This window comes from Hibiscus syriacus, unplaced genomic scaffold, assembly GCF_006381635.1.
Source record: "Hibiscus syriacus cultivar Baekdansim isolate YM2019G1 unplaced genomic scaffold, ASM638163v2 tig00116996_pilon, whole genome shotgun sequence".
NCBI lineage: Eukaryota > Viridiplantae > Streptophyta > Magnoliopsida > Malvales > Malvaceae > Hibiscus > Hibiscus syriacus.
The window spans coordinates 1,226,392-1,240,641 of record NW_024063512.1 but is presented as its reverse complement, the minus strand read 5'-3'; the positions used below and the strand labels follow the sequence as shown (position 1 = coordinate 1,240,641).

Below are 14,250 nucleotides of genomic sequence, written 5' to 3'. Positions count from 1 at the left end.
AGTTCATAAGGTATAAAAGTTATTGTATTTAGTGAAGGATAGAACCCATTGGCTAATGTAATATCAGTGATGTCAGCAAAGAAGTTATTGCTACAGGGATGTCAAGGGTTTATTGCTAGTGTGCTGGATGTGAGAGCTAAAGATAAGGGGATTGAAGAAATTACTATAGTCAGAGAGTTTTCTGATGTTTCTCCTGCAGAGTTACCGGGTTTGCCTCCGGACAGAGAGGTAGAATTTCAGATTGAAGTAATTCCGGGAACTGCACCTATCGCCATGGCACCATACAGAATGGCCCCAAAAGAGTTACAAGAATTACTGGATAAAGGGTTTATCAGACCGAGTGTCTTACCATGGGGAGCTCCAATTTTGTTCGTAAAAAAGAAGGATGGATCAACGTCTTTGCATTGATTATAGATAACTTAATAAAGTGACCATCAAGAACAAATATCCCCTTCCCCGAATTGATGATTTATTTGATCAACTAAAGGGAGCTTCAGTGTTTTCAAAAATTGATTTACATTCTGGTTATCATCAATTGAAGATTCAAGATAAAGATATTCAAAAGACAACATTCAGAACGAGATATGGTCACTATGAGTTTATCGTAATGTCGTTTGGAGTTACAAAGGCACCAGTTGCTTTTATGGATCTTATGAACAGAATATTTCAACCCTATTTGGATCGATTCGTAGTGGTGTTCATCGATGATATTTTAGTGTGTTCATCGATGATATTTTAGTGTATTCAAAGTCAGAAGAAGAGCATAGTTCACATTTAAAGATTGTTTTACAGATTTTAAGAGAAAATAAGCTTTATGTCAAACTCTCCAAATGTGAATTCTGGTTAAAGGAATTGGCGTTCCTAGGACATATGATTTTTGCAGAAGGAATTCGTGTGGATCCCCAAAATATTAAAGCCATTTTAGAGTGGGAAGTTCCAAAGAATGTGTCAGAAGTTCAGAGCTTTCTGGGGTTAGCTAGCTATTATCGAATGTTCGTTAAAAACTTTTCAATAATAGCATTACCCCTAACTAAATTATTGAGGAATGAGATAAAATTTATATGGACTCCGGAGTACCAAGAGAGTTTTTGAAAAGTTAAAGAAGATTTTAACTAGGGATGACAACTCAACCCGAACCCGACGGGTTCCGACCCGACCCGATCGGGTCAGATTTTTTTTTTAAAATTTCGGGATCGGGTCAGGTTTAGGGTGGAACAAATTTGACCCGACCCGACCCGAAAAATATATATAATTTTACCCTATATATTTAGGGATAATTACAATAATACCCCTTTATATATAATTTTTTTCCAATTAAGTCACTATTTTTATTGAATAAAAATATTTTTTTTATTATTTCGGGTCGGGTTTCTAAGTTATATATTCGGGTCGGGTCGGGTGAAACCTTAATTTCGTTGGGTCAGGTTGGGTCACAGGTGGAAGACCATTTCTTCTCGGTCCGGGTCGGGTGACCTAAAAACCTGACCCGACCTGACCCATTGCCATCCCTAATTTTGATATAAGCTACAGTTCTAGTTCAACCCGAGTCTGGTAAGAACTTCGTAGTGTATAGTGATGCGTCTCATAATGGCTTGAGATGCGTGTTAATGCAAGAGTGTAAAGTGGTAGCGTATGCATCAAGGCAATTAAAACCTTACGAAAAGAATTATCCTACGCATGATCTAGATATGAATGCAGTAGTGTTCGCACTTAAGATCTGGCGTCACTACTTGTATGGTGAACATTGCTACTTGTATACCGATCACAAGAGTTTAAAGTACTTGATGTCTTAGAAAGAGTTTAATTTAAGACAGATGAGATGGGAAGAATTCTTAAAGGATTACGATGTAGTGATCGATTTCCATCCGGGAAAAGCAAATGTGGTAACGAATGACTTAAGCCGAAAGACGTTTGTAGCCTTACAAGCTATGAATGCCAGACTATCGTTAAGTGGGGACGGTGCAATATGTGCAGAGCTAACGGTCAAGCCATCTTGGTTAGAGCGAATTAAGGATTTGCAAAATAGAGATGAAAAATGTTTGAAGAAGTTGCAACAAGTAAAGAACGAGAAGATAAAAGACTATAGATCAAGTCTGATGGAATTTGTATTAAAGAATTTGTATCCAAGTGTGTGACGTGTCAGCAAGTTAAAGTTGAGCATCAGGTTCCGTCAGGATTATTGCAACCGATTTCGATTCCTCAGTGGAAATGGGAGAAGGTAACAATGGATTTTGTAACGGGGTTACCTTTGACTTCGAATAAAAGAGATTCCATCTGGGTGATTGTAGACAGATTGACTAAGTCAACTCATTTTATTCTGGTACGAATTGATTTTTCCATGGATAAGTATGCCGAGCTGTATATTAGGGAGATTATACATTTACATGGTGTACTATTTCTATTATTTCAGATCGAGATCCTAGGTTTACTTTATGGTTTTGGAAATAATTACATAGAGCATTGGGAACTCGGTTGAACTTCAATACAACGTTTCATCCTCAAACCGATGGGCAATCCGAGCGAACAATCCAAATTTTGGAGGATAGGTTGAGAGTTTGTGTTATTGAACTCAAAGATCATGGGAGAGATACTTACCACTTGCCTAGTTTGCATACAACAACAGTTATCAATCAAGTATTAAAATGGCTATCTATGAAGCTCTTTATGGAAGAAGATGTCGTATGCCCCTAAATTGGTTCGAGCTTAAAGATAAAGAAATTCTTGGTCCTGATTTGATCCAAGAATTGGAAGAAAAAGTCCAAGTAATTCAAAGTAATCTCAAAGCAGTAGCTGATAGACAGAAATCATACGCAGATTTAAAGAGAAAAGGGATAGAATATCAAATTGGAGATAAAGTGTTTCTCAAAGTTTCTCATTTGAAGAAGGTGTTGAGGTTTGGTCGAAAAGGAAAGCTAAGTCCTCGGTTCATTGGACCTTATGAGATCGTAAAGAGAGTTGGACCAGTGACATATCAACTAGTGTTGCCACTTGAAATGGAGAAGATTCACAATGTCTTTCATGTCTCAATGCTTCGAAAATATCGATATGATCCTTCCCACATTGTGACTCCATAAGAGGTTGAGGTTTAACCGGATTTGACTTATGAAGAGGAATCGGTTAAAATCTTAGCTCATGAGATTAAGCAACTAAGAAACAAGAATATTCCATTAGTTAAAGTCTTGTGGAGGAATCACAAAATAGAGGAACCAACATGGGAACGTGAAGAGGACATGAGGATTTAGTACCCTCATCTCTTTGTGTAATGAAAATTCGAGGATGAATTTTCTTAAAGGGGAGATTTGTAACAGCCTCAATACCGGGTTAGTGACTAAATTGTAAAACTTCAGAATTTGGTGAGTAAAGCAGAATAATTGAAAAGTATTGTAATTTAGTATAGTGTTAAATTGCAAGGAAGATGGAATTGAAGGATAGAATGGTCATTTGCAAGGAAAAATAATTAAGATTTCTTATATTTATATCTGCTCCACGTAGAAGAGAAAGAAGAAAAACACAAGGGTTCTAGACTTCTCTTCTCCTCCTTTCTTCTCTGTGCGTGTGAGCTAAGGTAAAGGTAAGAATTTTTATTAGCTGAGATTTAAGTTTGGTTTTGATCCTTAGATGCTAATTAAGCTTAAGGAAAGCTTAATTTGCTTTAAAACAACAAGATGAAAGGGGTAGGAATAATTAAATATTATGAGTTCTTGAATAAAATTTCGAAATAAAGTTCATACTGAGAATTGGAGGTTGAATTTGACTTGTCATCGACTTAATTAAGATATACGAAGTGTTAGAATTAGATTTAGAACATGTTGGAATTTGAGCGAGATTCTTGAATTCCATGTGGAAGAATGGATTTTTAAGTTAAGAGGTATTGAATGAGTATTAATTAGTTTAAATAGGTGTATAAGAGTTAAGAATATAAAAAGATGTGAAATATGAAGAGTTGAGAGGATTATGAAGGGATTTTTGTGCTTAAAGTATCATTTCTGGGTTGTGTGCATCGATACACATTCAATGTATACCGGTGCACTCTCAAATAAATGAACATCGAATGCAATTAGTGCATCGATGCACCCCCTTAAAATATAAACATCGAATGGGATTTGTGTACCGATTCATAGCTAGTGCATTGATGCACACATTAAGGAATGCATCGATACACTGTAGAGTGCATCGATGCATACCTTCATTAAAAGATGAAAATAACCTTCTTTTAGCCTAAGGAGTGATAGTTTAGAATATATCAATTTAGTATATTGATATGTATCAAGGTATTACTATGTAGATATAGAACATAATCTGGTTCCGGAACAATCAAAGAAGTAGGATCGAGTCAAATCAAGCAAGGCTAAGGTGAGTGTCTATCCTAGATAGAATTGTATTGAAATAAGACTTGTGATAAGTCTATCTCTTATAATTGAATTTATGATTCCATATTCATGCACATGCATACCTATATATATGTATTAATGTTATAGTGATTCCATGTATAATTCATTCATGATTTAACATGATACTATATGAATGAATGCCGTCATCAGAGAATCCTTCCAGGTATGTGAAATAATAGAAATGATCATATGAAGTGACTTATGTGTTTACATGGACATTGATGAAAGAGATATGAAATGAGAAATGTATTTATAATTAAGCCCATGTTATTTAATATGAGAGCTTAGGTATAATTGGCATGCCAAGAGTCGAGGGATTATCAGTGGTCCTTCGGGATATAATGGTCCTTCGGGACATAGTGGTCCTTCGGGACAAATATTCAGTGCCCCTAGTGCGATTTTATTCGAGCTGTGGTGACAATATTGTGCACAACCTCAGTATACTAGTGTACCTTCTGTTCTCAATAATGTACATGTGCATCCAAAGATAAACTAAATGAAATTCTTATGAAACATAATTGTTTATTCATTCATATCCTACTCATATGTCATAGTGTGGTATTTACATTTGCATCACAATGTCTTAGTGGATTGACAGTAATGTATGTTCATGATATTATTGTCATATGTTTATTTTATGCCTCACTAAGTCTGTGACTTAGCGTGTAAGTTATTTTATGCCTCAGACTCATATTCGGGTCGGGTACGGGTTGGGGGTGTTACATATTTGGTGGGAACAATTAATCATGACTTGGTCATAGCACCTACTGTAACAGGATTCAATGTAGTAGCCTTTGTTGATGCAGATCGGGCTGCAAGCACTGATGATCGCAAATATGTCTCATGCTATTGTGTGTTTGTAGGTGATAATATTGTGATGTAGAACTCGAAGAAACAAAAATCAGTTTCCATATCGAATATGGAAGCTAAGTATAGAAGTGTAGCAGATGTTATTGCTGAAACAACATGGGTGAATACTCTCCTAAAGATTTGGGTGTTGCAAAGCTATAAAATTCCAATAGTTTGGTGTGATAACAACAATGTTGTTGCCTGACAGCTAATCATGTCTGTCATGCAAAGAGTAAACATGTTGAGCTTGATGTTCACTTTGTTCGTGAGAAGGTGGCATTGAAGCAAGTGTTGGTGAACTATGTGCCAGGGAGTCATCAGGTTGCTGATGGATTCACAAAGTCATTAGTTGCTGCTCGGTTTGAAGTGTTTAAAGCCAGGGTGAATGTGCATTCTTTTCTTTGGGAGAAAGAAGAAGTATGGAGAATGTTGAATGATGAAGTTGTTAGCTGATGTGTACGGTTAGTTGTATAGTTAGGGAAGCTGTTAGGAACGGTTGTTAGATGTTAGTTATTAGCTGTTGAGCAGTTATAAGGGCTGCTGAAAACTCTTGTATATAAGGAGTGTTATAGTTTATTAAGTGATATGCATTCTTGTATATTAAGTGATATGCATTCTGGTTATATTCATCAAGTACGTGGAGCGGACAGTGGCTTTGTATTTAGCGAGCTTGGACAAATTTCGTGATTCGATGCTTAAGAATCCGGATCCTGGCCCCAACTACGCTAAGCTCATGGAGGAATACGCGTACAAGAGAGAGGCAGAGCTTCCAACGAGAATTGACCTGACACCTGAGCCAGATAAAGAAACAAAGGCTTTTGATATTCCACCCAAGGAAGGCAATCTGAATGAATTGGAGGTGGTGCTCTGTGGTTTTCACTACTTCGAAACATTCAAGGGACTCATCGTGGATCTCATCTTCAGCTTCCATGAGCGCGACGAGAGCCGTGATTTCTTCAACAGGAGGACGACTGAAGATGCTCTGAGGGTAATCGAGGTTGAACTCAACTTCATGTATACGACTCTCTATACCAAGCTCAAAGTTGTCAACTCTAGGCCTGGAAAAAAAAATTCGGTTCCTAGCATTTGGGTCGACTTTGGCTACACTCGGAATCTTCCATTTCATAAAGAACAAACATGATTACTACGATGGTGTGGAAATTGGAATAACTTACACTGTGCTCCTAGGTCCCATTGCCCTGGATGTAATAGCCCTTTTCACCACCGTTTTCTCAAATCGTAGCTGACTCTATTCCCATATGTAATGGGGTGAGGGGAGGTAAGATAGTAGGTTGCCCCCAACCCCAGGTTGAGAGCAGCTTCCGTGGAAGACCTCCGACAGTCAGAATTATGAATTGTCTACCATGGGATTCATATCGTACTTTTACTGAAATAGAGAACCTTGATCGTCCCCATGGGATCTGGGCATCCGTCGCCAGAATTGTCCTTTCCCTCAAGAAACCACGGTGGCATCATTGTAAATGTCCAGAGGCTGACGACGAGCACCGGCATCATGTGTTGGCCACTCACTTTGTACGAAGGTGGTCTGGATCCATCTCTTCACACAACTTAATAGGTATTGTCTGTAAAGCGATAAGAAAAGCATCCATGATTTCCCAAGTTTCTTGGGGTTAGATCAAGTCAAAAAAAGGTTATCAAGTGTTTCATGACTTTCATCATGATGATCATCATATACCCTTGTAGAATTTTATGGCTTATCACCAATAGTTTGCGTCTAGTGTTTGAAAAAATACTTCGTTTCTTGGGGTTCGATCAAGACAAACAAAAAGTTGGTTTCTTTACCAAAATTTACAGCTGCTTTGAAGATACTCTGGATGAGTTTTTTTTTTTATGTGTCCCTTGAGCCATTCACTAAGGAGCAATGGGAATTCATCTTCAGTGAGCTAAAGAAAGCCGAGTTCGCAGATACTCCAGAAACTGCAAAGAGGATATCGTCAGCCAGAGGTGAGTGGGCTTTGACGGACGATTCTGTGTACGATCGTAGCAACATACTCAGGTATGTAACTGATGTTCCATATGATGAGAGCATTCTCTTGTGGTACATTGCCACTGATCTATTCTACCAATGTACTGAACGAAGAAGAACTCGAAGTTGGAAGACGGTGGCTAGAATTTGAAATACCAACACTTCAGCAAAGTACTGTCCGATTACATGATGTATCTTCTTATATTTCAGCCGACCATGATGTCCACTGTGGCAGGTATCGCGAAGATAATATTCCGAGACACAAGTGAGGAGGCTAGAATTTTCTTTAAGAGACGGAATGTAGGTCGGAACGGCGATCAGAAGGCTTGTGACGAAATATTGAAGGTGAATGCGGATGTTGAACCTGAGCAAGTGAAGGGAGACCAAAGTGCTGAAGAGGATGGGAGAAGAAGAAGACGAGAATAAATGGATGATAATGAGGATGGTGTGGGTGGAATTAGCGTCGTATGCGGCGAGTCATGCAGAGCAAGTACACATGCTGCAGAGGTAAGCAAAGGTGGACAGCTTTATTTTCTTCAACAACTCCATAAATTTTAGCAAAAAAGCTCATGTAACTTTAATTGTTCTCTTTATTTTTGTTTTATTAATAAGAGTAATTTTTTATCAATTATGATATGGTCTGGTTACCTAGGATGATATGTTAGAATCTTTAAATAAGATTTAAAGTTTAAATATTAATGTTATAAACATGATAAATTAAATTGGAGGATTATCTCGTAATAGACATCTACGATTTTTGATCTAAATTAATTGACATTATATTAGATATCGATGATTATACTAAAAAAATTCTTTTCTTAAGTTAAATCAATAACAATGAAAATAATCTATTAACTTAAGTTTTTATTTTCATTTATACGATGCTTATTAACTAAAATCGATTAATCGAGGAATCGGAGAAAAATTGTAAGATAAAATTGTTCGTATATTTTTGGGTAAACTATGAGAATAGTCCCCTATATTTTCGGTCTAATCGAATTTGGTCATAAATTTTAAAATTAAAGAGAAATAGTCTTTAATGTTATCGATCTGTTCGATTTTTAGTCTCTAATGTTATCAATCCGTTAGATTTTAGTCTCTCAGCTGTTAACTCACATTCAATTTTAGTCCATCAATCTTGTTAGAGACTTTAAAAAAAAGGGATTAATAGAAATTAATAACAGATGGACTTAAACTGGACGGACCAATAATATAAGAGATTATTTATCCTTAATTTTTAAATTATTGATCAAAATCGGTCAAACACTAAACAAAAGGTGTTGTTCATATAGTTTACCCATATATTTTTCAACAGATGACCCAATGGGCCAACTCCAAAATTTAAAATAAAAACGAAAAAAAAAACTCCGGAAACTGAGAAGCACTGTCGAGACATTCGGTCACTCAATCAGAGCAAGAGCCAAGAAACAAAGAGAAGAGTAGGAGAAAATAGAATTATGAGCGAAGAAAATTTGGAAGAATGGGATGCAAGTTTCTTGGAGGAACTTATTCAAGTTGAAGAGTTTGCTCTTTCTTGTTCTTATGTTAACCAAAACAATCGCACTTCTTTTTCTTCTTCCTATTTACCGCCGGAGTCGCCGCCACCATCACAGCCTCCATCGTCATCGTCGCATCATCAACCCCTTCCGCCTCCATCTCGAACTGATTACATCACTTATTCGCCTCCGAGAGAGCTCTCCCAGAGACCCACAGATTTGGGTGACGCCTCGAATTCGAGTGGTTTTATTGCTAAATGTGCCACTCCTTCGACTCCGGTGCGGCGCGGTGGAAGTTCTGCTAACGCTAATGATCTCGAAATCGAGCTCCTAAAGGTTAGTGTTTTAGGCTTGCTTACTTTGAGTTCTTGTTACCGTGCTTACTTTTATGGGGGGTAAAATGAAGTCAGTTATTAAAGATTATTATTATTTTTTTGTGAAATTGATGCTTTTACTGATTTTGACATGGGCATTTGGAAGATAAATAGGAGAGTATTGGAAATACTACCTATAAAAGAGAATTTTGATTGAAATATTGTTCATTGTTGCAGAAGGAGTTGGGTCGTGTTTCAAGGCAGCTTGCAGACCTGGTATGTGTATTTTATTCTGAATAACTGTGATATAAATTTGTATGCCAAATAAAATATATCTGAAAGTAATTCTTGCTAGAATGTTGAAATAAAGTATTGGTGGAAAATATTCTACTTGTTTGGGATTGGACCTTTTGGAGATCATTTAAGTGAACAATTTTTGCATGCTACAAGTGTTTTCTTTTTCTTTTTTTCTATCCATTTAGGATCATGAGTGTTCAGAACTTAAGAAGGAAAGAAACAAGGAGGATCAGCTTACAGTTTCCAATTCAAACAATGAGGCGAAAGCTGCTAATTTGAAAGACATCAGCTTCAATGACATAGAACATGGACTCCCTATAGCCACTCATGATGAGGTTGTACAAAAAATTCCAAATAGAAAATCTTTCAACGATCAGATTGGTCTACATACAGGTGAGAAGGTAATCAGAGACATATTTGAATTTTCTTAATCAGCCTTTCTAATTTTATTCTTAACATATTCTTTTCATGCCTCTGTTCCTTGTCTTTGATAGTCAAGTCAAGCTGTCAGGCAGTTGGAGTTCAGACAGATTTAAATGCTTCTCTTGTTCTTTCCGAGAAGTTGCAGGACATCTGGGGTTTGCCAAGTGAGCAAAAGTTTGGAAGAAATCTGATATCCAAGTTATTTGCAGTTTGTTCTGAAGATATTGATGTCCTGTGTGGGTTCATTAATATGAGCTCACCTTCCAAAACAGTGAAACTACATTCAGTTAAGAGCACTGTTGATATGGTTATGAAGAGCTCCATTCATCCTTTTCTTAGTGCAGAAGCTGCAAAAGTATCTCATTTCTACTCTGCTTTGACAAAGGTATTGCCTAATCCTATAGTTTCTCATAGTTGTTTAAACATGATATGGTTATTACTTATACCATCTTTTGGGGAAAAAGTATGAGACATCAGCGATTAAAAATAGGATTTCTTATGAGAGATCTCATCATAAGTTAATCCCTAACTATTCTAGCCTCTTTCTCCTAATCTCTATATCCAAAAATAAAGTTTCACTGTGATAAAGATGCACCCTAGTTCATTAGGCTTTCACATTGCGAGGTCTGGGGACTGGGGAGGGTCAAATATAACAGCCAGTCTTACTCTTGATTAGAAGATGGACTATTTCTACTACTTCAAAAGATGTGGGCTCCAGTTCCAAATGACAACAATCTTACTTTTGTGCCAAGGGTATCCTGGAATTCCAATCTTAAGATAGAATGAATTATTTAACTTCATTAGATCTATAGAAATTATACATAGGATCATGACCTTTTTTGCAATATTGATCTCTATTTGGAGCTAATGGTGTTTTTAAGAGTTAATGGTTTCTGTACTGATTGATTTATTTCCATGTTGCAGATCAGTAGTGGAATGTTGCAGCTGCAGGCTCTATTTGAATCTTTGTTTGATCTCTGTACTGTTGAAAATGTGAGTTGCAAATTTCTTATATGAACTTGGTACGAGTATCGCTAAGGAATCTGTAATTTTAGTTGTTGAAGCAATGTGCTGTTAACTTTTTTCACGTAAGATATAATGGATTTTCATTGCTAAATATATACTAAATTAACATGCAATATTCATGTTGAAAAGTTGGAAGATAAAAAGATATTATAGGAATTTCAATGCGCGTTTATTAGATGGCAGTTATGATCATTTTCCTGGGCCTTAAGACCTTGTAATAGATCAGTGCCTCGATATCAATCTAGAACTAATTGTGGAGCTTATGAAGAGTAAATGCTGTTTCCCATTTCTAGTATCATATATTTTTTCAGACGAGTATTCTTTATGTACTTAGCTGCTTAGGTAACATGAGAGCCTAATATCACCCTTGGCTTTACTAGTTATTTGCTTATTTCCAATATAGTAGGCGGGATTGGTTGGACTGTATCACAACTTTTTTTAAACCTCTGAAAGAAATTATCTAACATTACTAACATCACATGACAATAGAAAACTACTTGAACAGTGCTATGTCTACCCTGAACCCCCTCATTCACCAGCCCTGAGAAGATGAACAAAAAAGGTTGGTTGATTATGCCTTTTACAATTATCTAGGATGTGTGGATGTGTGTGTGTGTGTGTGTGTGTGTTTATGTTGTTCAAAAGATGAACTTTTACTTACTTTATTGGCAACTCCTGAGGATCATCCTTGTTGATGCAGGTAGTTATTGTCTATAGATCACTGCATATACTACGTGTCTTGCTGAAGCATCTTGTGACTTTTGAAAGGGAATCCAGAGGAAGGTATGGCTAGTACTTGTATGTTGTTTGTTCTTGTTTTCTTTTTAACGTGAGGTTTTTATGTGCTCTTGTTAAATCATGATTTGTTTTTGGCCAGTATAATTAATCTTTTTCTATATACAGGAAATCGGGTTAGGTTAATGTAGTTATTCCGATATTATTATCTTTATATATATAATGGAAAAAGGAAATTTCAGTGCTCAAAATTGTTTTTCCTATGCCTTCCCTCAAATAGTCTCTGCTGGTATTGTCTGTGAAGCAGTGATTTTGTACTTTTCTCTTCCATTTTTCTATTGGCTGCTTTTGTTTTGCTGTAAACGCTCTATGATTTAGTAAAGGAGACCCAAATGTTGATCTGCATTGTGTGCTTATCAATTTTGATTTGATCTTTCCAGTGCACTCTACTCAGGGAAAACTTCTTGATTGAGCTTCTTCACTCTGGGAGCAGCATTGATGATATATTTGGATATGAAACTAGAGATCGGGTTTGCATTGGCATGGATGGGGCCTTTTCAAGTGGCATGCCAACTGGAGTAAGACCTCCTGAAGCAAAATATCTGTGCAAGAAAGGACGGGACAATACTAGCTCTGCATCATTGTTTTCCCATATAAACTGGATTTATCTCTTTGAATTTATGCATCTCATTGTGACGAAGAGTAGTGAAGAATGTGTAAGATTGGAAGCAATCTCCATTATGAATGTGATTCTGATGAGCAGTGACGCTTACACAGAGAGAGAAAAGTTAGTTTGTATGCTGCTCCTTTTCCAAATTTCTAGGATGATATGCAACTTTTATGTTCTAAAAGCTTTTTTACTTGGGTTAGGTTTGGCCTCAGTCAAGTCTTTGAAAGTATTTCACTACTACTGAAAACGGGAGCTGGGCTGCTGGTACAAAAGGAGGCTGTGCATGCTCTCTACCTGCTTCTAAATTGTAAGTGAATGCTTGGTCCTTTTACCACTTGTTTCATCTTCCTGCCAATGCTAGGGGAAATGTGCTTGAAATATATCTTCTACTCGGTAGTTAGCTGATCTATCATCCTTGTTTTATTCTGCTTTACAATAACATGTTGCTTTAGGGATGGAAAAACTTTAAATATTAAAATATATAGCTACTAATAAGTAATATCAAGAGACTATATGGACCTTTCAATAAGAATGTTCTAACAACAATTTTTTTGGTCAAAGAGGGGTACACCTCAGCTTGAACCTAAGATCACCATCTCAATGGCCAGGATAGAATGATGTCTTTTGAACCCTTCCCGCCACGAATGGAGTTATTTTCAATAAGAATGAGTCAAAAGATTCACTAATAAGTAATATCACTGTCTGTTGCCGATGGCTTATGGTTCTTTGTTGGATGAAGGTCCTAAATTGGTGGTTACATTCTGCTCTGGTTGTACAACGGAGGCAAGTGTTGGGGCTGCCAATGACAAGGAAAACACATATGCTATCCAAAGATTCACTATGATTCTTGAGGGGTTGGCTGACTGTATAGCTTGTTCGGGGAACAGTTTACAAGTAGGTTACATTGAAGAAAACTTCATTCCTGAATTATTTTATTAGATAATGCATTGTTTGTAATGCAAAAAGTCGTGAATTGCAGTTTAGTATAATATCCAAGATTTTCCTAGAAGACTATTGCTTGTTTTTCAGCTTATACTAGTGGAATATGATTTCTGAAGCATATAACTTTTCAGGCCTTGGAGCTACGCAAAAATGCCATCACCTTACTTGCTTTTGTGGCCTCATCTGGAAAATCTGGTTTCGAAATACTAGTGAATAACAAGCTGTCTGGAGAAGCAAATTTTCTAACACTAATTATGCAACTATTGGCATCTGAGGTAGACTTGGAGGCCACAGTAAATACCGAGTCTGATGAAACCTTTAAAGCAAGGTAAGCGATGACTCTGGATGTGTGTATACCTGTTTATTTCGTTCTTCTCTGATCCTTGGTCTAGCGTGAATTTTCCGTATTTAATGCCCTCTCTACATATAGCTCTTTGCCTTCAATGTGTGCAATCCTTTCAGTTGTACCAAAAACAACGCTGACAATCTTTGATGTTCTACTTTGATGCTTTATTAAACAATGTCTGCTCACGTTATAGAACCCTTCTCCACAGGGCATTATTGATACGGGAAGTGCTGATATTACTCAATAGACTCGTGTCAAACCCCGTTCAGTCTGCCACTGTTTTGCGATTGTTAACCAACAGCAGGGATATGGTCAGTTTAACCATTGACGTTGCAAACAGGCTGTCCAGAAAAGAACCAAAATTAAGGCTGTCCGGCAGCATAACTAAGCAGATGAGAGAATCTGAAATTGTCGATTTGGGACGAATGTTCAAGAGAAGGGTTTCTACTTATCTTGGAGAGTGACTTGCTCTGTCATTAAATTTTCTAAGGCATCGCTCCTTCCCGATTAGGGCTTTTTCTCGGAGAAAGAAACCGAGGTTTTAGTTCAGGGTGGCAAGTGAGGAGTCAGATCTAAATTGATCTTATCCAGAAAATTGTGGCTATGTATTTTGATGTGGTTATAGCCAAATCAATTTTGTAACACATTTGGCTGATCCTAACTCTGCACAAGCTGCGTATATTTACACCATTGTGGTTGTCGTCCTTCTTTCATGTTGAAAATGGTATCATTGCATCATACATGCATCAACCAGAACATGAAATAAATAATGAA

The 14,250-nt window shown here is 36.9% G+C and overlaps 1 protein-coding gene across 1 annotated transcript; it reads left to right on the top strand.

The window, feature by feature from the left end:
* Window positions 1-8,588: 8,588 nt before the first annotated feature.
* LOC120193533 (protein SENSITIVE TO UV 2-like) lies at window positions 8,589-14,219 on the top strand. The gene is made up of 11 exons (XM_039196017.1): window positions 8,589-9,059; window positions 9,275-9,313; window positions 9,520-9,727; window positions 9,829-10,142; window positions 10,682-10,750; window positions 11,484-11,566; window positions 11,973-12,305; window positions 12,389-12,495; window positions 12,928-13,082; window positions 13,262-13,458; window positions 13,685-14,219. The coding sequence occupies exons 1-11, from the start codon at window positions 8,685-8,687 to the stop codon at window positions 13,938-13,940; spliced, it is 2,136 nt and encodes a 711-aa protein (XP_039051948.1). The 5' UTR covers window positions 8,589-8,684; the 3' UTR covers window positions 13,941-14,219.
* The last annotated feature ends 31 nt before the right edge of the window (window positions 14,220-14,250 follow it).

What these genes read in the sequence shown, in the direction of transcription:
- LOC120193533 (XM_039196017.1), top strand. Translation starts at nt 8,685, where the DNA reads ATGAGCGAAGAAAATTTGGAAGAATGGGATGCAAGTTTCTTGGAGGAA. An exon ending in TCTACTCTGCTTTGACAAAG is followed by an intron (nt 10,143 to 10,681) that starts GTATTGCCTAAT and finishes TCCATGTTGCAG; the next exon opens with ATCAGTAGTGGAATGTTGCA. An exon ending in TCTCTACCTGCTTCTAAATT is followed by an intron (nt 12,496 to 12,927) that starts GTAAGTGAATGC and finishes TGTTGGATGAAG; the next exon opens with GTCCTAAATTGGTGGTTACA.